Raw genomic sequence first — 26,233 nt, 5'->3', positions numbered from 1 at the left:
CATTTTAACATGTTCTTGTGTGACTTAAAATCTGTTCCCCTAACCTCCACAAGGAGGAGAGGAGGAGAGGAGGAGAGGGGGAGAGAGGGATGCTTACATTGTACTCCTCCCTGAAGAGCTTGCCGTCGTCCGCAGAGCGGAGCCGGTACTCGTCCTCGAGGTGGTCCACCAGGATGGGGAAGAAGGTCTTGGAGGTTGAGGGGGACCGAGGCAGAAGGACCACCGTCTGTTGCTCTGTTGGGCGGAGAACAACCAGTTTATCATCCCTGCTGCATCAATCACGTTGAATGTGGTGATGGTGAATTACTTGTTACGTTAGAAATCAGCTCAGTATTGGTAACAATTGTACTAATAAATGAAGTTAAAGTTACAGTGATGACAGGCATTGGGTTTAATTAGACCAGTGTCCCAACCTTTTTATCAGACATACCCACAGCCCTGTTAGATGAACTCAAATCCCCCTTCATGTTACTGCCCATCATGCACACATGTCCAGAAAGTGGATATTGTTACACTACAATTTTCATTCTTACGCAGGATCTTTCATTATTTATTACTTTAACTATTTCAACAATTTCACTGTAGCTCTATTGTACAACACGCCAAATGTTTCAACTGTTAAATAACTGTTATATATTTCAACCATTCATCCAATTACTGTTCTTCGATAAGCTATTTCCACCATTTAGGCTGTCTGTAGGTTTTAGGTAATTCCACCAACTCTGCACAACTTATCCTTTATACTATATTGATACTATTTCGAATGCTAGCTATTCATTTTAACCATTCATCTCTTCGTCATGACTTTTAGCGCCCACCACTTTAAACTATTGCATAAATCCAAATTTGACCTATTTAGCCATGAAGCCATGTTTTGTTATGTGAGGACTCTCTGCTCACATATTAATACGTTTGAATGCACTCTCATTTAAAAGTGTTAAGGTAACTTGATATACGTGTGCTAATCAAATTGTCATTTCTACATTATTTCCCACGTGCCCTCTGGGAACGCACTATGACGTACAAGTAGCTCTAGGTTGGGAATCGGTCAGTTAGACAATCAGGGTATTGAACTACTCTGCAGGGATTAATACAAACAAAGTTATTATTATCAAAACTGATTTCAAATCTTATGTCGTGTTGGTGTGAGTTTTCTAATACCTAAGTGATTCATTTAAAAAAAAACAAAAAACGAGTACAATGATAATCAATGGACATCAACAGGTGTTAGAGAACCAAAGGAGCCCAGGGAAAAGCCAAGGAAACTTCTCTTACAACCCCGACAAAGCATTCTGTTAGCGTTCACAATTTGGAAAAGTCGAGGTTGACAAAAGGACTGAGAGAGTGTTAGTAACACGAGGGCTCCTGATACCGACACCCTGGATACCTGACCTGGGGGTACAATGGTGTATAACGACTCAGAACTGTATCCGAAGTCTAAAACACAACACACACAGCAAACATACACATGTGCAAAGTCAGAGAACAGAACAATACCATCACTGAAAATAGCAAATTGATTCTCTTTGACACAATGCGACTTGATTTTATCAACTAGACATCGTCACTTGAACCATAAGTAGCACTTCATTCTCAATAAAACCTTTTTTAGGATATGTGCTTTTAGATTTTATGATTTTGTTTTTGTAGATTTAGTATAAAAAAACTTCCTCAACTGATTAAAAATGTTATTTTAATTCACTGCAATGTTGCCCAAGACTAACAAACCAGTACAAATCAAATACAGAAATCCCTAAGACGAAAATTTGTCATATTTACAATTACAACGGATCAGCAGCTTGTCCAATATCTTATTCATGTTTGCATGTAACTTGTGGCTGTACTGTGTTTCTCCAGCTAAATCTCCTGGTTATATTTCCTCTCCCCAAGAGAACAACCTGCTCTGTACATTCCTCGGTATTGTCAGATAAGAAAATACTTCCTAAAGAACATTTGCAGGTCCTCGAGACATGTTGCTTCCTGTAGATGTCCAACAGCTGCGGTCATGCTTCACACATCTCACCCAATACTATAAATAAGGCAGCTCAGAGCACTACACGGACGATTGCACCAGTTCACTCGTTTTACATGCAGTGTCAAAAAATTATACAAAGATGGTGACGAGGATATCAGATATCTAGAGGAAGCCTAAGACGACCACAGAGCTATGGTGGGACAACCCGCAGAAGTAGTTTCAAATGAAACTCTGCAGCCTCCCTCTCGCCTCCTACTTTCTTTCTTTCTCTTTGCCGCGTGTTTCTGTCTTTTTTACGATGGCACCTTGCTTCCGCCAACCTGTCGCTCTCACAAGCTACTGTCTGTCTCTCTGCCTACTACACGGTTCCACTCACAACAACGTTACCTTGTTCCTCCAGGATGCCATTTGGTATCTTCTTGTCAACTGTCGTGACAACTGGTTTCTTCTGGTTTTTTAACCTGCCAGGGAATAAAATAAATAATGAAATTCACTTTAGAAAACAATGGCACAAGAAAATGCATGATCAGATTAGATGACGTCCTGGAGAAATAACATTTTCTTTTTATTGCAGCGATGGATCGAGGTACCAGAGAACAGAAATCTGTGCGTCCTACCATCTGAAGCTTGAGAAGCTATTCTTTCTCATTAGCTGATGTCTTGGAACCACAGAACTCTACTCCGAATGTGGTTCTGAATTTCTTCTTCACCCTCTTCTGTTGCCAAGTCCACTGTCACAGCCTGTTCTCTTCTTACTGAGCATGACAGGGAGTGGACTAGCAGCACTTCCTGACGGGGGCTCCGCCTCAATGACTAAAGAGGAGGAAGTGTTTGTCACCCTGAGCTCTGCCTCCCCCCCTGAATCTGGCTCACGCCCAGCCAGTAGGAGGGTGAGGTGGGTGAGTTCTTGCACGGGGGGGGGGGGAGGGAGGAGGAGGAGGGGGGGATTTTTCACAACTTTTTTTCTTTACCTGAGGAAGTACCAGGCTAGCAGTGCGACGATGAGCAGCAGCAGGGACAGGACCAGCACGGTGGGGAGGATGACGTTGCTGGGGGATGGAGTGTCTTCTGAGGAAGAAGGAGAGGCAGAGCCGGGGGGGTCAGGGAGCAGCGTCAACACAGAAGCAGGAAGCGGGGTTGGCATATATTAGTGTGTGCAAACGCTTGGCTGCGTTCATGACTGTGTGTGTTGCAGGAGGAGATAAAACTAAATTAATACTTAGTGCGGCGTCACACCTTCCATTTTCTCTTCTGGCCACGGGACAGATTTAATAAGTGACTCCAGCTGTATTTTGTCTACAGCGATAAGTATCAGCCCATTTTGTCCTGTCTAACAGAAAATGAGAGGCTCTAAGAAAGGAGGCTCAGCCAAGAGTCACAGCCACGCAGGCAGCTATTAGCTGTGTTTATAAAGACACAGTGAGCCGCAGATGCCTGTCCGGGGCTGCAGAGGTTCATTGTGATGCAGTAATAACAAGGCTACACAAAAAGGCTATTATCAAGCATGTGCAGCGGAAGACACATAATAATCATATCTTCAGGAAAAGTGATGACTGTGGTGGGTGGCAGAGAGATGTCGTTGTTCAGCGTTACTCGGCCTCACATGTCGGTGAGGTGCGTCGCTGACGTTCTTACCTTGTGTATTGTTTCCTTTGCTGGTGGAATTGGAAGTTGTTGTGGTCGCCACCAAGAACAGAAGTGGGACCATTGTGACTGCAGAAAAACAAAATGAAGACGGATATTCAATTTTGCGCCAGGCATGTCTGCAAAGTCCAGATTCATGGGAACACGGCCCGCGGGACAATAATCACCATTCAGGGGGACACAAAAGCTATTGACAGATCTGAGGCATATTACTTTATTCATGACGGTCACTTTCAGGAATGTGCTCATCGGTGCAAAGTTCACCGAGACACAATGGAACAACACACTCATATCCTGGTCATTCATTACTCCTGTCTTAAAACCCACGGTGTAATGCCTGGTATGTCCACTTGGAGGCGCAACACCCCAAGTCAATGAACATGTTGCTTCCTCAGACTCATTGAGAAAATATTGCAAAGATAACATCCAGGACAGGAAAGGAAAAATGCTATTTTTAAATTTTCTGATTTAAATTTGTATCAAAATGAAAAGGAGGTTTCATGTGTGTGACATGCGTGTCCTCAACCCCAACTCAATGCAATGATTTACTAGGCTTAAAAACTCAAGCTTTAATCTGTCTTTTATCAGAGATGCCACCCGGAGCTGATAGCAGCTGTTTTCCTTTCGCTGTTCTGAAGCAAGGAAATGTGTGATTTCCAGGATATAGCATGTGCAGGGTGTTGATGTGCTGCATGTCAAGAAATCACAACACACGCGGTCTGTGTGTCACAAAGGCCTGGACGTCAGCTGACACTGATCCACAAATGAGTGCTGCTTAAGCCGTGCTCAACTGGACGCATCATATCATGTAGAGGGAAATCTAGAGTCGGGCGGCAAGAGGCTTAACGCACCCTCGTACTCCGCTCTTTGATAACATCACCCCATCAAACATGCATATGAAGACCTGCAGCAGGTACACACCCACAAGCAGGTGCACGCCAACACCAATGCCGCTGTGAGCTCCGTCCAGAGCCCGCACACACGCACACGCACACGCACACACACACACACAGCGACATCCTTGAGTCTGAGCTGAATGACTCCATAATAAATCATCCCCTCATTTTCTCCTTGTAGAAGAATAAAGAGGTGGGAGGATAAAGGAGCATCTTCTATTGATTCTTGTGTGTGAGCATTCAAAATGGCTCTCGTGTCACTCCAATTGAAGCATCTCTATTTTCCTTTTCAAGCTCCTGGTTAGATATGAAAACCTATAAGCCTCAAGATGCAGTTATGAAAGGTGTCTCTTTTATTTCCACTGAAAAAACTGTGAAAGTTGGAGTCTATGCGGAGTGCACATACAAGAAGCAGGGCTGTGCACTTTGTCTCACCAAGGCTGCAGGTGTGTGTGTGTGTGTGAGTGTGTGAGTGTGTGTTGCTTTGCAGCTGCAGTGAAAAAGAAAGCCCAGGCCAAGCCAAGTGAATGAAGACACTGTGTTGAAGCCTCCACGCTGTGCCGCAGTGTCCTGTAATGTGTCCAGCCAGGACACCGGAGGAATGTGTAGGCAGCTGAGCAGAGAGAGAGAGAGAGAGAGAGAGAGGGAGAGAAAGAGAAAGAGAGAGAGAGAGACACCGACTGCAGAGGGCAAGCAGAAGGTCCAGGTCAATAATATTTCCTGGAGCGATTAATAAACCCTGACGTGTCAAGCCTTCGCTCCGTGGGGAAGACTGATGAGAGAATTCTAATGAGAGAGGAGAGGAGAGGAGAGGAGCACCCCCCCCCGCGCTCCGTTCTCTGACTGTCCTCCCTCTTTATCCCCCCCTCTTTAAGGCTCTCGCTGCAAATGTCACAAGCTCGAGTGAGGGGGAGGATATCGAGCCGGGTTAGTACAGTGTGTGTGAATCCTTAGAGTCGGACTCTCTGTGCGAGGCCTGAGGATTTCTTTTTTTTTAAGTGGAAATACACTCAGGAAAGACCCATTGGGGACTTTCCCCTGCAAAGGCTGCATGGATTTCATATATGCTTTCTTTTCGAGTGAGTGTGTGTGTGTGCAGCACAGACACCCAGCAGAGCGCTCGCAGCCAGCCCCACAGCTCTGTCTTCTGCTTAAGCATCCCTTGATTTCCTCTCCATCACAACTGAAGATGTCCCCTTGTCACAGTTCGACCCCTAACCTCCGTTCAACTGCTCCTGGAGGACCGCGGCCCGTTCATCCCCCTCCTCTCCAGCCCGACCTCCTCAGCATCTCGTCGGAGAGATCACCGACTTCCTCTCTTCTATCTTTGCGGGGAAATGTCCCCTGCATAACTATAAATAACACTGCTTCCTACTCCTCCGGGTATCTAATCTCTTTTTCCCCCCACATTTCTCCGTACTCAGCAAAAAACAGCCCTGGACCACACGTCTCAAATTAGACTTTTAGTGTTAGACATCATTTAGCCAGGGTCAGACTCTGGGCGAACGGCTATCATCACATTGTTCGCGCCCTCATCAGTGTATTGTATTCTTCATTTAGCACTCCAGAGCTAGTCACCAACCGTCAGCCATAATGAAAATAGGTCACAGGAGATGTCAGCTCGCGGGGAGTTCCAAGGCGTCCTTCTTTTTCCGATAGGAGACATTTGCAAGTAGCCTTGGGGAAAGTTATTGTCTTGGCCAGCCAGTTATTTCAGTGGTATGTGTGTCCCGAGTTACACAGGCAGTGACGCACAGCCGTCTAATGGTCCTGGACTGCACAATGAAACTGCAGGTAGGAAACGAGAATCATGCTTCACTTGAGACTGAGTGAAAAAAACTAGAAGCACACTATATGAGGATGTAACACAATAATTTACAAGTCAGTCTTAATACAACACTTATCCCCTTAACTCTATATTGTTTGGGATGCAATCCTTTCTCAATGTGATCCCACAAAATTGCCTGAAGTAACAGCTAACTTGAGAGACTCAATCTCTGATATTTTACATCTCTTCTGAGGAAACTATTACACTGAGCAATAACCATTTTTAAGACGACCACATTAGATAACTGATAGTGGGGGGATGGCATCGGTGGAATGGGGCATGAAGTTTCAAAGCTGGACGTGAGCCTTCAAAGTAAAGCCCCAACCCTTATACGGAAAATATTTTTGATTTTTAGTGGTTTACATGGTATTATATGATCCTAATCTGATGATGGTTGATGAATGATGTACTTGTTTATTTGCATATGGAGCGAGGAAGTGAGATCCAGTCAGTGGTCACAGGAGAAACATTCAGGATGGATTGGTCTCAACAGGGACCACGTGCATGAATGGAAAACTTGTTTCATTAAAGTGTTCTTGCATTAAGTAACATTTACAGTTTGCAATTTGTTGATGCATTAAGATCCAGACAGACAGCGGCCTTCAACCAGCACCAGGAGAACAACAACAACATCAACCTCGTGTGGGATTTGAACGAGCATCTCATATGACACTGCGGCAAACAGCAGTGGGACCTGAAGACGCAGAATGACACGACAGTCTGAAGGCAAGAAACCCACAGAGCATTTCTCCAGGAATGTTTAGAATTCAACACATAGAAACACAAACACAGATCACAACCACATCACCTTATTTTTAACCTGCACACAGCGCCGTGTGTGTGTGTGTGCTGTACAACACTTAAACACTGTTATGTGTGATGTGAGACCTCCGGCGCCTGGTATGCACTGTGTGACTCACAGCTCTGTCTCCACCGATTACAACCTGCCACCTCTGAGTATCTGAATACCTCATGCACATAAACACATGTTTACGTATGTGTGCAGATATGGTGGCGTCACATGACACAGAGAACACAAGGCCTCCCCTTTGCTTCTTTATTTAAGCACAAACATTAAAAAAAAAGAAGCTGTGTGGGAATTCTGTAGTTTATATTCCCCAGAGCAGGAAGCTGATAAATAGTTTTCCATGACCGTGTTTTGTTTTTGGAACATGAGCTATGCCTCTCTGCGGACTTGTGTTGTCCTTGTGGTTTGCTTCACTGCTCTGTCATTCTTTCACTCTGGGTGTTAAAAAAAAAAAAACCCCAGTGACATAATGATACCCCTGCATTATCTCACTAATTACCCACAGACACCTCCCTGTCAGACAGGACCAACCTTCCGCACGGTGAGACAGAGGCGTTGGTTTGTCTCTGCCTCCCCGACAGGAAACGCAGTGTTCCCCCGTAGCATCACGCCTTCCCATTGACAGAGCGCTGTCAGTTCCACTGCGCACGGCCTCTCTCTGGGCACAGAGTCGCTCTGTCTCTTCAAATACATCAGCTGGGGAATTTGGAAAATGGGATGTGGGTGCAGGGGGCGATGTGACAGCGTGAGCGGGCAGGAGGTACATTGTGTCCTCTGCGCAGAAAGCTGCCGGACTGTTTACCCTTTAGGCCACACGTTTTTTTATTATGTATAACGGAAACCTGCTAGACGGCTTATTTTTAGGAAAAGCCACCAGTGATCTGAAACCTTCTGTGCATGTTCTCACTGCGGTGTTCAACCACTTCCAGCACTTCAAGGAAATGCATCCGCTCTTAGTTCACCTGGCTTCTGCTCGCCGCTAGTCGTGTATTATGAAAATGTCAGGCTCTCTCAACGTAAGGCCTCTAGTACTAGAGACTCTATACATTCTCTGTGGTTGGTCAAACTTAACAGTGTTCAACTAAAGTAAAAAACTTCAATAAATTACCAAAAATCAATAAAGGTCTTTGTACAGTAAGTTGCGTTTTTTTACAGGAATCGTAGCAGCCAGTGTTTTTTGTGAAATATCCTGTTTTACGGACACCTCAACCTCCACATGGACACTGGGTTACTCTTCTTTTTCCGTGTTTAGGTATCGAATGTGGAGGATTTCATTAAACCCTTCTAAAAGAGAAGGATTGCGGCGTTAAGTTTTAAATCAGTCAGTTTGGACCTGATCGCTGTGGGAAGTTCACGCTCTCTATTTGAGGAGGTCGTCCTCGTTTCACCGCGTCTCTGTCGCTGCTCTCTGCCTTTGGGGAGCTGCAGTGTGTAAACCTGGGCCGGGTTAGCTATTTAAAGGACAGTGCGCTACACTCACAGCCGTGACCGAGGAAATGAACCTGGGTGTCCGTCTGCTCTCACAGATGTGCGACTGTTTCCCCTGCAATATAACCTAGTTGGACAAGGTGCTCAATTTTTGCTCTTTCTAAACTAAACCCTCCATTCCTACTGATATCATCTCCAATCTGACTGTATCACAGTGTGGCCCCGTGAATACATTTCTATTATTTAAAATAAAACCACAAAGACCAGTTTCCTAATGGTGACACATTATTCATTATATCTGATGGAAACCAGTTTGAAAGAAATACACAGTGAATAATATATTTTTGTTTCAATGTGTGTACCGCTGTTCCTCTCAATGTGTTACCATGGTAACCTGGCCACCAACGTGGCACCTGTGGGATGTTGACCAAGAGAAGAAAAAGAAAACCCATGATACAGACTCACTTAAAACCTGATATGACTCCAACTTTTGTCTGAGTTAACAACTCCTGAAAAACTGCGATACTGTTAAATAAACCTGGGTCCAGTAAAAACACACAAAACCTCTCAGAGCCAATTAAGCAAGTAAATATGTCATAATGACGTAAATGAGAGAATACTGTAAATAGGTATGACAACTGGATTGAGATATGTTTTTAATTACCTCTGTGTGGGAGGTATTTTCGCACCCATCCATCTGTTTGTCAGCAGGATTACACAAAAAAACACTGATAACACTGAAACACTGAAAGTTAGTGGAAGAATGGGACATGGAAGAACTCATTAAATTTTAGGGCAGATCCTGACGAAGGGGCAGATGCAGTTATTTTAACACCACGAGATAGATACATATTTTGACATTTTCAACGTTTTTAGACGAAGCCTTCATTTCTGATACAACAATCCACAGAACTTCGAATAAATCACGGAGATGGTACGAACCATGTAGCCAAACCAGATAAATGACTTGAATCAACCTACTTTTGTTGAGTTGCGTGTTTCGTATAAGTTTATTACCAAGTGAGACCAGATAAAAACAGTTTATCATCTCAGGTAACTTCAGCAGAGAATGAGACCTAGAATCCAACTTTTCACGGCAACTTAAACTCTTCAATGCAGATTAGAGAGCAGTTCAGGCCGCGACCAAGCACAAGACTCTGTTTCCTGTGTCCAACAAGCACATATCCACACGCTATTGCAGATCCAACTCAAATTGATAAAGCATGCTGGAGCTATATATATTATTGTTATCAGGAGTAGTTGTAGAAGTGTGTCACGCTGCAGTGTTTCCCACTAACTCCATCTATAGCATCATTCTACAGTAACAAATCTACCTCGGCCGCAGAGTTTCTACTTTCTCGACACTCTGGGTTCGTCCCCTCCCGCGCTCCGAGCATTGTCATTAATCAATTCCTGCCTCTGTCCCAGGGCGCCCAGACGCTGTGGCACTGGTAATGACCTTGGAGACCCGCTGGCTCCGCTCTGCAGCGTCAGCCCTCCACCTCTATGGGAACATAGTGGAGCATCTCCCGCAGAGATCTTGGCTGAATGTGCGAGAGAGATGCATATGTGCTTATGTATACTTGTGATTAGTTTCACATGCAGACGGAATAAAAGAACAAAGAAAAGTAGAAAAAAACTGGGAGCCGGTTGCCAGTTTTAGGCCATAACATCCTGTTGACTGAGATATGACGGCAGCCGTGAATGACCATGAAAACTCTGCCATTAGCGGGAGTCCTCACTGGAAATTAGAGCTTTTAGCTGGTGCATATTAGTTAAATAAAATAACATGCTACTAGATGAGAGGCGATTAATGATAATCCTCTTAAAAACATTCCAGCCATAACTGTAACATTTGAGAGCAGCTCTCATTTAGCATGTAACTTGATGCATTTATAAGCGACCATCACATTCCAGTAAGGCATGGAAACCAGGAGTGTCAAATAGTGGGAGTAAATATTTACAACGGTCCGGTCTGCACGAGCAAACACCACATCTGATCTTACACATGGTCGTCTTGTTCGAGTGTCATTTAGTGTGGGTTTGCATGGTTGTGTATGTGTAAGACAGTTGTACTTTTAAATCAACTCTGATCAATGCGCTTGCACAAACACACAACATGCATATGTCTCTACACCAGATCTGCTAGCAATTGCCATGAAAAGCAACACCCGCCTGGCTACTCTGCATGAAATACACACACGGACAAATGCAACAGCGGGGATACATGGGAAATGCATGAACCAGGGCCTGTTTGAGGACCACCACAGCAGCAATCATTCCGCCAGTAGTCCATCATCTGCAACACATGTGTGTGTGTGTGTGTGTGTGTGTGTGTGTGTGTGTGACAATCTCCCCAGTCGGGGTCTCATCATGTCCTCTCAGCCCCTTACACCTCCCAGCCCGACAGCGTTGAACACAGAGGCATCCATCTTTCTCTCCCGCGCCCGATACCTCTGGGATTTACCACCGTCCCCTCTTTCAATTATTCAGAGGCAAAGCAATTACGGCCAGGAATCCGAGCCATCGATGGCCATCGTAATGAGCGGCAGCTGGGCTGAAAATGACGAAACCGGTGTTGTGACACTTCTCATTATCACCCAGCGTTCTGTGATTACCGGCAAACGGCGACGAGCAGGTACTGGTGTGTGTGTGACGTGTAGAGAGAAAGGGAGAGAAGAAGAAGAAAGGATGTGAATAAAACTGACTTATGGGAAATTTACTGATGGGTTTTACTATAGCGATTAAACGGAAGACAAAATATAGTGTTAGACTAAATAGACTAAATAGTTCTTAGTCACGTCAATGAGCTGAGTGCCTGTCGGATCCATTTAGGATCATGTTTTTGTCCATTATGACAATTGTTGAGATTTGAAAAACAGGTTCACCAGCAATGATCATCAAATCACAGACTGTATATAAAGATTTATGACATGACATCTCCCCAAAAGTGGAGCCAGTGTGGTCGAACGTTGTCTGGTGGTTTCCTGCAAGAAGGAGGCAGTTTCTTTGCAATCTGGAGTTTGTAGACACCAACTTCTCATTTTCAGTACCACATTACCACCAATTCTAATTCTCAATAAGTAACACACATCTTGTTTGTTCGAGTTGGACAAAGACTGAAATACAAAAATCATTTGTGCCTCATCTATTTCATGACAGGGTGCAGTGGCTTTGTGGGACACAGTCTCTGGTTATGCCTCCCTTATACTTCCAGGCTTGAATATACTACTCTCACTCGGATCAGTACATCGTTATCATCAGCTAAAGTCGTAATGGACAAAAATATAAAAAAGTGAAATCCAGATTGATAAACAGCAAATTTCCCTTACAATTTCTCAGTTTTTAAAAATCAATATGCTTTATAATTTGATTTAGAATGTGTGGTTACTTCTCAGTGCATTTACTAACAGGAAGCCATGCAGAAACAGGCTATTAGCCATTCAGTAACCACAATGTTTCTGAACGTAAGCCTCTGGAATTACATAGACTCAGTTTACACATCAGGACAAACCTGGAACAATAAATAAAACGATGACTGCTTGTCACATTATGGGTAAATCTCTTCTTAAACTGATTACATTAGGTTCGTTTTGAAGTTTTATGGTCACTCAAAAGGATTAGACAGATTAAAATGCAGTTCCATGCAGAATCATAACAGCTGAGTCAGATGCCGTCTGGAGGCTTGATCTTAGAGTATTACAAGCAACCAGACGGTCTCCCCTGAGAATGAGTGGCTCATTTATCTGTCATGTTATTCAGGCAGGGAAATAACAGGCCATTGAGAAATCCTGCGGGACAAAGAAACACACTTCACTTAAATGAAATCACTCAAAATAAATCGCAGTGTCTTTGCCTGTAATGATGACAATCCACAAAGTTCCTCTGCTGGCATTGGATTTATTTAACCTCAGCGCGACGCGAGAACAGCAGCTGAATAGACTCGCCCACAGGAAGGCACAGAGAAACAGGAGATCTTGTTTAACCCCCCCCCCCCCGTTTTGTTTTCAGACATAGATAACTACACTCTGCACAGGACAGACAAGATCTATACCCCAAAATATCCTTTCATTCCCTGAGAGGAGGGCGGAGGGGGCCAGCGGTGGAGAAACGAGTGATAAGCACCGCTGCGGGAGAACAAAAAGCCACTTCACTCTGAGGGAGGAAAAAAAGAGAGGGAAGAGGAGATGTGGGACCACGAGGGATGAGTGAGCCGGCCCACGCTGCAAGGATGAGGAGGGCTGCCTGTGCTGCTCTGCAGAGATACAGCGGGCCCGTCTGTCTGCCCGGTGCTGACGCAGACTATAAAAACCCACCTGTGACTCTTTAAAAGAAAAAAGGAATACGAGGACTCCGTCTCCTGGTTCTTGAAATGTCCAGAGATATAGAGATATATTTGCCGCACGGCTACAGTTGCCACAGCAAAAAAAAAAACGGCACTTCCTTATCACACTTCCTTTTCCAGAATAACGGCTTCTTTATGCTCCCTTATAACACCAGGTCTGACAAGCAAGTAGAAAATCAAAAACAACAGCTTTTTTCAAACTGGAAGCGAAATCAGGAACTGTGTTGCCCCTCACAATTTTTTTACAATCCTTTCTCAGGCCCTGCAGGGCACATTATGAGCAGTACTTTGTTGATTAAGCTTGTGTGACGTTGTTGTTTGCTCTTTGCATGAATTCTATAGGAATATGAGTCATGCAGCGAGGTCCTGGGCACCATGGTGAGCCCCATTGTGCTTCCTCATAAGCAGGCTTATTGCAAGAATGAGAAAGCACACACACACACACAGACCATACGGAGAGCAAATTACTGAAGTCTCAGAGAACTCGCTGCCCTCTTGGAAAAAGGAAGTACAACATCCAGTCTTCACACACACACACACACACAAACACTGCAGCCAAGAAAGGCCTCCATGCTGGGGGGGACCCGTCCCATCGCTAATAGCTCCTGACAGAGGCAGAGGCATGAAAGGGCATGAGAAATCCTGGACATACACACCAGCCAGGAGGAGGAGAAGGTGATGACATATTGGGTGTCACTAAATTTCAGCAGAAGTGAATCTGATCTACGAGTCAGAGAGGTAACTCGAGGGGCAAGATATCTGCTCTGCTTACGTCTTTATCTGCTCACGTCTTTATCTATAACCGCCTTCAGACATAAACCGGAAAATAGAAATATAGGATTAAGACATTTTCGAGAGTTTCATATATGAAGACCGCAGCAGGAGATTGTGCGGATAAGACGTGTTTTAGACAACAGGAAACATTCAGGCGAGCAGTGACTTGTGGGTAGAGCATGCAGGAGGCAGGGGGAAATCATGTATTTTTGTTTGCAGCACGTCGACACCAGCGTCAGCCCTTGTTTACACCTTCGTCTACGTCTTCTAGGTGTACAGCACCTAATTTCCAGCCTGAGATATTACTGTACAAACATGGCGGCCTCCGTAGAGAGGACCTGCTCCTGATGTAAATATAAAGGGGCCATTCTAGGTTAAAGAAAACGCAGATTCATACAATTTAGATGAAACACACTAGTGAGAACATCACTAGGATTATTTTATATTCAGTTTCTGCCAATAGATCCCTTTCACCTACATCTTACTCACTGGACCTTTAAAGGAAAATGTCCAGACTTGAGTGCATGTCTGAAAGCAGCTTATGAGCTGAAACAGTGAACTTAACAGTGGAGCTAATTTCATAATATTTGCCTGTTTCCCAACAAGGAAGTGGCAGATTGGGGTCACTGGATCGGGGTTTCCAGTGTTTGTAAGTCATACCTTACATAATCAGGTTCCTGCCACCACTTCCATGCAAGTGAAAACAAGAGCTTGTGTGCAAATACTTTAAGACCCAGGTCGGGTTTTCATTGGTAAATAGAAATCTGACGGTTGAGGAACTACAAGGACTGCAGCAATATGTAAAGTATAAATACAATGAGGGTGAAAAAGACGTTTTCTGAAAAGTCAAGAGGGCAAACCAACTTCCAAGCAAGAAAAATAAACATCCTTGCTGTTGTGAAAATACTTGAAAAGTTCATTTGAAACATGAAAGTGTCCTTGAGACTTCTCCTCTCACTAGAACTCTGTGAAAACTTCTCATTCTCCAGAGCTGACTTTTGTGATGTGCAATCTGGGTCACACTCCTAATAAAAGCTACTGTACTTGCACATATTTCCTTGGGTGTGTAAGGCTGTGTGACTGCATGCCTCTGTGTATGTATGCGTGTGTGTTTCTGCAGTGTAAGCACATGCTGTCCTCCATCTGCTCTTAGATAGAGACCGTTTCCTTTCCTGTGCGGCCAGCCAAGCAGCCTTCCTGTGCCGCTCTGCTCCGGAGGGGAAGTGGGAGCAAGACTCGCAACACACTCCTGACAAAACCCTGGATAAGATACGCTCCACACGCAGACACAGACACGGCAAAGACAGGCAGCGATTTCAGTCGCACACATTTTTAAACACAAACACTCTCGCAAGCGGCTCCTCCGTCTACTGTACGCTTCCTTTGTCCTCGCTTTATCGTGATCGCACACCTCCGCAAGTCATTAAACAGCTTGGTGGGGGCTCAAATATTTGAATTGCACAACAATGAAGGTGGTTGTTAAATGGAGGAAGTCAAAAACAGGGTGTTGAGGGGCTTTTGCAGCTGTTAAACCACTAAACATGACTTGAAATTGCCACTAGCCACTGAGCATGGGTTGTAATAACAGGAAAATTATGCTCACTCATTGATTTGAGTTTGGATTTACTTCCACTTGTCTGCTTTGGTTAATAAGCTGCTTTCAGTCACGCACTGATATCTGAAGAATCTCCTGACATTCTCCTGAGGGGCTGTATGTGAGAAAGCAAATGTCTTAGTGAGAGGCTCCGGGCTTTGTCCTGAGTTTCTCCAGTCAGCCGCTAGGTTAAAACTCAGATCGTGTCCGAGTGAGCTCATGTGAGAACGCAGTAGGAAGCTAGTCTGCAGTCTTAATTATTTTGGTCAATTCAAATGTCACAACATCCTTTTTGGAGTAAAAACCTCTGTAATGTTAACAAAACTATCAGGGGAATGGCGACTGCACTTAAGTCTTTAGTTGAGGCTAGAGAGAGAAAATGCAAATGCTTTCTTTTTATAGGGCACGGCAATATAATTAAACCAACTAATCAACACAAGGTCTCTCAGGATCCAAATATCAGCACAAACTACAGCACTGACTCCAAATCACACCCACACACAAACCATTTTATATTCCAAACATTACCTCTGGTTTAAATAAGCTGCAGCATGCACAGTCAAATTAATGCTGTTTTCACTACTCTGCACTTGGTTGTGCAGTTTTCGGTTCTTACTGTTAACTGTTACCGTTTTACACCATAGTTACACTTCCTGTTTCTCAGTCCTCTCCACCGGCTGACAGAGACAACAAACTGGGGCAACAACTCAACAGATTGAGGAAGTGAATTCCTGCAGAAAATGTGCCGGGAACTAGAGATAAAAAGGTTCATCAATGTGCAAAGAAACAACAAAAGTTGTCTCCACCTGAAGAGCCCATGAGACTAGCTGAACACAGTGAATAGATTCCTGCTGTGTTATGTATGCAGGCCGCAGTGTGCTGGATTACCTGGATGAGCGTTGATTCAATGTGTGCTGATTCTCAGATCCATAACAGCCGGTCACATGGTGCTGACCGAGTCCAGCGGTCACATCGTCGCCATCGTCTTCGGTGAGAGGTTTGGACAGAGGGCGGAGGTGGTGGGGAGGAGGACGAGGTCTGCCTCTGAGCCCAGGGAGGAGAGACGATTCCTGGGATCCGGGCGGCGGTGAATTATGGGCCTTCGCTTCCAGCGGCTCAGCAGTCTGCCTGACGTTTCGCAGAGCGGCGCTGCGAGTCTCAAGGGACGCTGCTCACCACCTTTAGCTTTAACAAGAGTGAGAAAGACAGACGGCATGTTAGATGATTAATAACACGGCAAAGGAGAAGAGACGGACAGGGAGGGGAAGCGGGAGGAAGGGTAAGGTGTGATGTAGTTCCTGTCTTAAAAACGGTACGGAAGAAGAAAGGCAAGTGAAGCAGCATATACTGTGTGTACTCTTCATATATGATGAGGCTGTTTAGCTTTGAGGGAAATTCAGAAAGTCTCCTTCAGTGTCGGGATGGTGGAGATGGCACAAAGTCTGAGAAGGTGCCCAAGGGTGTTATGCAGATGGTCGCAAAATGTAACCATGGTGAAGAAAAAGACTTTTAAATTAGTTGAGCAGTTCAGTGGGTATATTTTTTTGGAGGGGCGGGGTAGCATTTTATAGAGCGCCTGCAATGCAAATTAGTCTTCCACATCCAGCAGCTTCTAAATCAGAGTATAAGTCACTTTGCATCCAGGATAACCTCATTTACAAACTAAAAAATTTAGTTTCCCCTGATTTCTAAAGAAAAGATATATCTACATCCGCTCAGATTCACTGCAGATTCACATTATAAACATATTAATTTTGATCCCTGCAAAATGTAGGTCTGTTTACATGAGGAAATACTGGTGCATGCAAATACTGGCTGCTGTGCTTAAGCTGTAGTAGAGATTGCAGGTTGGTGCCATCTAATATATAATCCCTGCTATTACCCAGGGGAGGCCTGAAAGGCGGGTATAGGGGGGAGGAGTGAGGGGGGTGAGAAGGAGCAACATTTATATACCTGGGAAGGCTGAGCAGCCAAAGAGTCTGGAAACCTCATATGGAAAACCTCGTACGTACAGTTTCTACCTTTGACTAAAGGATTCTGGGTGAAAACTCTCACAAGCAAGTCGATCTGACACCGTGTCCAAACCCAGAAATTTACAAGTCTCACAAGTCGTCTCCTCTCTGCTCTTACTACATTGACATTTTTAGAGGTGCAAGGTTTTTTCGCCTGACAGCAGCAGGAAGCATGCCGACCGGTTGCTATGGCGACACTCGTCTAGCCGAGCAGAGGGAAAGGTGGGGAGGGGGGCCTAACCCTCCTTATTTCTCTTTCCCTGGGCTGCGATGAATGAACGGACACATCCTCCATGGAGCCCTCCCCATCCCTCTCCCACTGGCGCTCAGTGAAAACAGGCAGTCAGCGTTTGCTCTGTGACATCCCAGAAAATGAGGCGTCATGCTTGAGGATTTCCGTGACACTCAAAATAACGGCATGAGAGTCAGAGTCCGTGCTCAGAAAGCAGGATAAAGTGGAATGAAGATGGAGACTATATATATATATATATAAAAAAAAAGATAATGTTGTTTAACCTGCAAACAGTTTCAGATCTAATTTCCTGGAAAGCACTGCGAGGGAGCTCACATACAGTATTATCTCCACTTCATAAATAATAGAAGGTCTGACAGTGTGGAATCAGATCAAGCAAACTATTGAATAATAGAAGAACCTCCCTGTAATGCAATCGCAGGCAGAGCATCCCGCTCGAGAACATCAGAAGAAAGCACAGGGACACATCAAAGCTGATAAATGCGGAATCCAATCTGTGTGTGTATAATCTAGTTCTGTGAGGAACGAGCTGCCGTCCATCTTCACAGGGTCACCACACGTGCCCCCTCACAGCACTGGACAGGGCCGTGCAGCCAACTGCTGCTATGGTGACAGCTCCACCCAGCCAGCGAACTGCAGACTTTGAAAAGGTTTGCAAAGATGCATGTGGGAGGTAAAAACATTTTTTACAGGCTTTTACTTGTCGAACAAGCAGATACTTGTTGAGATTCATAATTTTAAAAGAAAACAACCAACTCCTTGTACTGTCCATTGCTGCAGCTCCTCTTTTAGGCCTCTGTCTGAAACTCTTGGTTTTTAGCCTCTGTCTCTTTAGACCCAACACAAACACACACACACACAATGATATAACACACCACAGGAAATAAAACTCAGGCATACTGGTAGATCTATATGTGCTTGTCATTAAGAACACACAAGAAGGGGGAATTCCTAATATTGATAAGATTCATTAAGTCGGTGACAGCTACAGTCAAACCTAACAGCGATATACCCCACACACACACGCACACACACACACACACACACACACACACACACACACACACACACACACGCGCACGCGCACACACACACGCCAAATCATCTCTGGCAAAGCGTCTGATCTCTGTGCGCTGGCAGGCCAGATGCTACATCTGTGCGATTGTGTCTATGTTGCAACTTCATAGAAGTTATGTTGCATCTGTGCAGCCTCTCAGTGCCTCAACCCAAGGTCTGATGAACTGTCCCCGTACAACATGTGGACTTTTGCAGGTGAAATAGTCCCAAAAACAAACAGAACATGCTTGCTCCAAAACTGCCACACAGCTGTTATTTCCCTGACAAGCCCCAAAGCTCAGCTGGAAATACATAGTACCAAGGTGACAAATACCAGCTCAAAGACAGATGAGTACCTCAATCACATATATGCATACACACACACTTGGCTCTTTGACTCGTCCACCTTTCCAGGGTTGTGGTCAATCAGATTACAGCATCATACTGAGATCTCCAAGTGCAGCGACACAAATCCATTTAAAGAGATAAGCTTTGAGGGCAATTGCAACCGTACACACACACACACACACACACACACACACACACACACACAGTCAGAGAGAGAGATGATTCTTCAGCCACTGAGTTGCTATCAAGCCCTGACATCTGGACAACACTGTGTATACAGATGTCCTCGCTGACCTGCCAGTGTGTGTCACTTCCAACAACACAAATGCCTCCATAAAGTTTTCTGGATCTCTCCAGGGGGGTTACGAGATAAGACCGATCATCTAAAATTACTATTAATGATTCAAGGTTAAGGAAAAATAAAGTTGTTCAAACATGTCAAAACTGGCTCACTTCACGTTGCCATGCTCCGATAAAAATGCTGTTCTGTAGAATATGTGATAAAGGGGGTGGGTTCAATTCAATATTCTTCTGTATTCACAAGCTGCTGAGAGATACAGACTCAGAGGAAATGTGAGAGCATGACTATTTTCTAAATGCTGCGTGATGGAAAACAATAGAACACACAGTAATGAGGCGATGCTACATTTTTTACAAACAGGCTTTAATTAGAGCAGCGCAGCAGCGGCGGCAGTCCGTGTCACATGTAAAAGTGAGGAAAGAGGAAAGGCTCAGTGTGACTGAGCTTGATTAGCTACATCCATATTCATACATTTCAGTTCTAAAACAGTTTTGTCTGTTCACATGAATGTTTAACTCTGTATAATTAATCATCGCCCCCTGGTGGCCAGCCACAGCATAGGTCATAAATCCCGCCTTCTCCTTGTCAGTGTTTGGGACTTGGACCAAACTAAAAAGTCTAAGTACATCGTCAATACATGGTTTTGTCATTTTAGATATCACACTGTTTTTTTCAGTAAGTTTGATTTAATTTAGTTATTTGATGCTTTAAAAACAGGGTGAAGCATCATGATTGACAGCTGAGACTGACTCTTGATTGGTCGCGTGTGTGTTTTGGCGGAACTCTGGCTTCATATGCGCATGATGGCATCGCTCATCTCCGGGATATTTTGGTTTAATTTAGCAGTGGGAGGAAGTGGAGACACACACTGTCCATTTTCATATACAGTCTATGCTGTGGTCTATGGTGCTTACAGGCAAACCTGAAATTGACAGAAACCAGCCCCTCTATAAAAATGGCAGCTGCTCAAATGAGAATGGAGAGAAATGCTAGGACACAAACGCATGCAGGTGTACTTTATGATTAGATGTGAAAAGAGCCGCGTCCCTGAGGAGCCTCACATTGTGAGCTTAATGTTCCAGAGCGAGAGGACAGCCGGCAACAAGGAGTGTGATTTTGTTTATCTGAGACTCCCCTCGCCTGTACGCCTCACTTCCAAACACACCGGTGTATCTTGGTATCCACGACTGAGTGAGTGACTGGCCCTTAGCCAAGGCAAGCAGGACGTGAATGTGATAACATCACAAAGCAACTCTTCTAAACTTGGCAATCGCTGTGATAATCAAATATCAGGAAATTTCCTAAAGGGCCAAGGCAGGACTGGATCATTTATAGACAGACTGTGACTGTGACAGAGTACATCAATAGCGCTGTTTATTTAGTTTGCAGCTAAATGAGAAGACTGATTTAAGACTCACCTGTGGCTCTGTCGGATCAATAACTAATAGAGTGATGGAATAAGCCTCTGCAATGAAAGAAATGTCCTAAATCCAACAATGATGAAAAATCGCTGCTCAGACCAGGTGAAAATCTATAGGATGGTTAGACTACTGCTAATTTAACATGTTTGGACACTAACATGCTAAACTAAGATGATGAACTAGGAATGTATCAATGCACCGTATGCAGTACACACATTTTGATTGTTTTTTTTGTTACTTAGTTGTCTTATATTTTCTTGTAATTTTACCCCTTTTGTGTTGCAGCCTGTGTAGAGTTTAAAGATGTTTATAGTCTGATGTAGACGAGGGCGAAATGTGGTTTCAGGAGACATACTCATTCAGATTCAGTATTTTAATTTGGGTTATTACTTACATGCTCTAGTGTTCAGAAAACACATCACTTTCCTCAAACTGTCCATTGCTGCAGTTCCTCATCTCATCCTCTTTCAGCTCCTGTCTCTTTAAGACTTCCCCTTCTCATGTAGCCCAGTCTGCTCTGATTGGCCCACTGCCCCACTCTGTTGCGATTGTGTGTGGGAAATGTCGGCCTCCGCTCTCACTTTACCTGGGTTTGTAAACAGGCGGCCCAGACAAGCCGCTATCTGTGCATTACGCAAATGTTTGGAATCACGATGTCACGTGACATCACAATGCTGCGGAAGTATCGGCCGGACTGACGAGGTGTTCCAGGAGATACAGGAGCAAAGTGAAGGAGAAAAGCTCCCTTTACTTTGGGCTATTTAACTTTGCAGACCTTTTACATACACAAAAAATATATAGAACACTATAGGAAAAGGAAAAACTGAAAAAGCATCATATGTCTCCTTTAATCAATAATGTGGTGGCAGCATGTGGGAGTCCCCTCCTGTTTTCCATCGTCCTATGGAACATGAAGTCGCTCTAGCCTGTATACTACTTCTGTTGAACAATAATAGCGAAGATGATCAGTCTGGATAGCTCGTCAAACCGCTTCTAAGTCTCAGCCCCATGATTTACAGCTGGACAGGGGCCTTAAAAAATCCCCGGTTCCTCATGACAGCAGCATGTAAAAACAGACGTTATTCAGCCTTCAATCCCAAAATCCCATACGCATCCCCTCTGTGGTGCTTTCTCTCTTCCCTTCCTCCTCTCACATCCTCTCCCAGAGCTTATTCTCCCAGTTCAGACAGAATGGGGTTAGGATTAAACAAGTCCCGAGCCGAGGATTCCCCTGCAACACTTAAACTCCATGAACCCCACCTGGTAAATATTCATGATGGTGAAATAGTGGCATTCCAGGACAAGTGTTGAGAAACAAACAATCGCCTCCTCGCGTTGGCAGGTACAAACTCTTCTCTAATACATACACAAAGACACAAACCCACACTCAGAGACTGACATTAATGGCCACATAAGAAACATGTACACCCACACAAAAGGGAAAAAAAAGAAAAAGCCCAGTGGATTTCTCAAGCAATGTGTGTGTATATCTGGCTACAGCCCAAGGCTACTTGTCTTGTCTGTCTGCGCAACCTTGTCTGGGAATGGAGAAGTTTCACACTTAACAAAGAGAGAGCCGTGAATGCCTCCGATTCTTTCTTTCCAAAAAAGTGGAAGCCAGAGTGAGGAATCAAAACCCAAATTGAGCTGTGGTGTGTCACGGTGCATTTTCACAGACATGGGTGGATTTATCTGCTCCGGATCACTGCTACAGAAAAGGTCAGGCTGGCTCTTGGCTGATTAACAAACATCAACCCCCCAAAAAATGTCACACTTCAAGAGGGCGCACTCAAAACTTCTACCCCGCTGTCTCTCTTCTACGCATAAACCTAAACACCTTCTGGCTACTGGTCAGGAAGACTGTTCACAGCTGACTCAGAAAGACTCGCTGTCCAAAAGCAGGAAGAGAAACAGTTTGCATCATATCCTGTGTGTGAGCTGCGGCTTACAGCCAAACATGAGGGGAATAAAATTTGCTGGACTGTGAGAACTAGAAAGAGATATAGAGCGCAGGGGCCACTCTAGCCCCCAACACATAAAAAATAATAGACAAAAGGATACCGGAGAGCGGGAGCCATAAATTCAGCTGCTCCGGAGGCACCGTCTCACTGTCGCATGTGAAGACTGCCTGGACTAACGCACATGCTGCGGTTTGCTCAGCGTTGGCTCAGTTGTGTGGGACATTAAGCCAGATTAGAAAAGGAAATGGCTCACCGAAAACTGCATATGTGCGAGCTATGACCTAGAATATTTATTGTGGGTGTGTCTCGCACTCGTAATCCAAGTATTAGCTCTTTCTAAAATTGCTCGTTCTGTAATAAACATTGAGAAATAGCAGAGCCCAGCTGACACACACCAGTGGCTGTGTCAAAGAGAAATAAATACTCATTTCATTCTAACAAGTGTGGCCTCACAATTAAAAGTCTTGTGTTGGATCATCCATTTTTATTTTTAGATTCATGCTCTTGATGCATCTACAGGATGACTTCTTTTGTGCATATCAGCCTTATTTCCTATAAAAAATAACCTTAAAAAAATCGTTACATTGTTTCTAATTGAATGAATCCAGAATGTATCATTTGTGTTATAGAATCTGAATTCTATGTCGTCATTATCCGTCCTTTACGTTTTGTTTTGAATCCACTGCTGATTAAATAAGGGATGAATTAGTCTACATACATTGCTGATAGGAAATTATCATATCATGTGAACAGCATGACCAGCAATTACAGGTGTAGCCGCAAAAACCAGTGACAAATACATTTAATCTTGACACGGCTAACTTGCTGCATACACACGGTGCACATCGAGCAGGTACGGAGCAGTATTAGTATTCAACAAATGTCGTGCTTGTGTGTTCAACATTCGCCCTCTTTTTAGATTCCGCTCTCCACCGTGTCCTGAGGGAAATATGTGGCTCTTCAGCTGTTAAATGTTCCACTATGTCCACCAGCAATAACTTTATCTCCGCTGGTTGAGGCTGGGCAGGTGGTTTATCACAGCGGGTTTTTTTTTTTTTGTATGGCAGAAAACAGCTGCGACCAAAAATGATGAGAATCTAAAGAGAATCAAAAGAGTGAAGTTGCAGGCTGGACAGTAAGATGTTAAAGATTTGTCAATACAAGTGTAGTGTAGGGGGTAGGTGGCCTTAAAGGGACAGGCGCTAACACCAAGAGTTTCAGACAGAGGCTTAACAGAGGAGCTGCAGTGATGGTCAGCATGAGGAGAGTGATGCATCTGAATATCAGAGCATTTAAACCTTTTCAAGTAATAACCCAAAGTAAAACTGTAAACATGAATATGAGCAAAACATGTCTCCTTTGACATCAATTCCCTTTTGGATATTGATAGCTCCAATCTGTCCTCCTGGAGCTGTAATCCTTTAAATTAATCTTAGAGTTATCACAGTCACTGAACTGTGATCTCAAATACTCCCTTGAAGAAAACATGCCCCAGCTGATCTACAGGCAGGGCTGTTCACATAATGTAAATACTGCAATCTCATCATCAGACAGAGGGAAACTGGAGCCCCACACCCTGCCCTCCTTCCAGGAAACAGTCATGTAAATAATCTGTAAATACTGTAAATAAAAATACTTCGCGAGCAACTGACGTGTAACGTGAAACAAACCGAAGGCCGCAGCTTGGAGGGCAAACGGATCCGATTTGAAGGCCTGGTGGCTGATGCACGGACCGCAATTTTCGATATTTCTATAAATGTGAGTTAAGATGGAATTTCATCTCCTGCTGCAGACGAACGAGGCCGAGGAGAATAGAGTCTGGTTCTCCCAGGGAAAGCATTACTGTCCGCCACATTTCAAACAATGTCAAAAAATGGGATTTCTTCATGGATCGCTAGTTATCCAGGGGCTGCGATTACAGACGCAAATACCATGGTGTGTTGTTTCAATCTATTTCCTCACAGTGTTACAGCGAGCCTGAGGGAAATCACTACTCCAACAGCTGAGAAAGAGGCCCTGCTGTTGCACTCCATCTTGAACAGGTAACAGGAAATTGGCCATTCAGCACATCATCTACAGTAGCTGCTCCAGTCAGCCAATGGACTGATGGATGGCACGTCACACTCGAGCCACGACCACCATTGATTTTCTTCTTACACAACCCAAGACTGCTGATTCAAGATAATGTCACGTATTTTTTTTTTGAAGGCCTCACTGGGATGTTGTGGTGATACATGTAGCCCATGAAGCAGATAAATGAGATCAGGCAGCATTGACAGGTAGGATGTATTTCCAGGGCATTGATTAATTTGTCTGGTCTTGCACATTATTCATAGCTTATCAATAAATGTGTACTTGTATTTCTGGGGTAGTATCCGGCTTTTAAATAGATTATCAAGAAGTACTCCAACCTCTGCCCCGTTCTCTTGTAATAAACATATCCAGAACTGCCATTTAATGACATTTCCCAGTATTTACCACATCACAGCTTATCATGAAAATATAAACTGTGATTCTGTTATTAGCCTCCACTGATCCAAAATGTCAGTGCTCTTCCTACTCTTGTCTGTAAATCTTGTCTGGAGCCACAGTAAATATCACAGTGCTCAGTTCAAGTGATATTCTGTAACCATCCATCTTTTAACTGTCAACAGAAGTGTCCAAAATTGACATCTAGCTCACACCAAGTCAGATAAAGTTACACCTTTTTTCTCATCTGTAATCTCTGGATCATTTGAAAATGCTGACTTGGTACAGATTGGGAAACAAGATGCATCTGCTCACTCGGTGTGGTGCGGTGTGAGGGGGTAGACTTGAAATAAACATGCAAGTGTGGTTTGTGCAATTTATTCAAACGAGAAGAAGTTGTGTGATTAATGACATAACAGAAAGTTTGAGGGAGGAGTTGAAATTGCATACTTCATTCCAATGGGTGTGCTGCACTTAGTTTGAGGCAAACTGTCTACAAATGAAATGAATAAAACAGTTTTAAACCAGGATTCATTTTTTCATTCATCTCTCATTACATTCTGAATATCTTCTTTTAAAAAGTAATTTGTGTATTTTGCAAGAATATCTCATTTATTTTTTCTACAATGTACCCAATCAAACATGATTGTGGGTTTTCACTGACTTTAATTTGATCGGCATTTCAGTGGAAACTGTTTAACTATCAGCCTTTATTCATTTATCTATTTTATTCTTTATTTGATGGTACCAATGCACATACAGAAAGAAAGCAAGGACACAAAGGTACAAATTCACCATCCATCCATGTCTTTATCTGTACCGCTTATCCTTTGAGGGTGGCAGGGGAACTGGAGCCCATCCCAGCTGACACTGGCGAGAGGTGCGGTACACCCTAGGCAAGTTGCCAGTGTATTTTACGACCAACTTAAGGAGAAAGCAAACCACTCACACTGACGGACAATTTAAAGTCTCCAATAACATCGCCCCAATCTGCATGTCTTTGGATGGTGGGAGGAAACCAGAGTACCTGGAGAAAACCTATGCATAGAAAAGCCCCAAAGGAAACGGGATTCAAACCGACTTGCTCCCAGGCGCCAGTGGTAACCACCACACCACCGTG

At 44.1% G+C, this 26,233-nt stretch overlaps 1 protein-coding gene across 7 annotated transcripts in view; it reads right to left on the bottom strand.

Moving 5' to 3' along the window:
• ptprea (protein tyrosine phosphatase receptor type Ea) overlaps positions 1-26,233 on the bottom strand; it is a 49,725-nt gene that overhangs the window by 9,037 nt on the left and 14,455 nt on the right. The window contains exons 2-7 of one of the 7 annotated variants that reach the window (XM_034570277.1): positions 16,181-16,477; positions 3,611-3,688; positions 2,947-3,043; positions 2,363-2,436; positions 1,393-1,437; positions 98-234 (exon numbers count right to left, since the gene is read on the bottom strand). In XM_034570277.1, coding sequence (XP_034426168.1) covers positions 98-234; positions 1,393-1,437; positions 2,363-2,436; positions 2,947-3,043; positions 3,611-3,683 — 426 coding nt within the window. In that variant the 5' untranslated portion in view covers positions 3,684-3,688; positions 16,181-16,477. Of the gene's footprint in view, positions 1-97; positions 235-1,392; positions 1,438-2,362; positions 2,437-2,592; positions 2,906-2,946; positions 3,044-3,610; positions 3,689-15,048; positions 15,069-16,180; positions 16,478-26,233 lie in introns of those variants that run through there. The other 6 variants (XM_034570279.1, XM_034570278.1, XM_034570280.1 and 3 more) reach the window with 6 other exon arrangements.

Source organism: Hippoglossus hippoglossus, chromosome 19, assembly GCF_009819705.1.
Source record: "Hippoglossus hippoglossus isolate fHipHip1 chromosome 19, fHipHip1.pri, whole genome shotgun sequence".
NCBI lineage: Eukaryota > Metazoa > Chordata > Actinopteri > Pleuronectiformes > Pleuronectidae > Hippoglossus > Hippoglossus hippoglossus.
The sequence above is the reverse complement of the archived record's forward strand: the minus strand, read 5'-3'. Positions and strand labels throughout refer to the sequence as shown.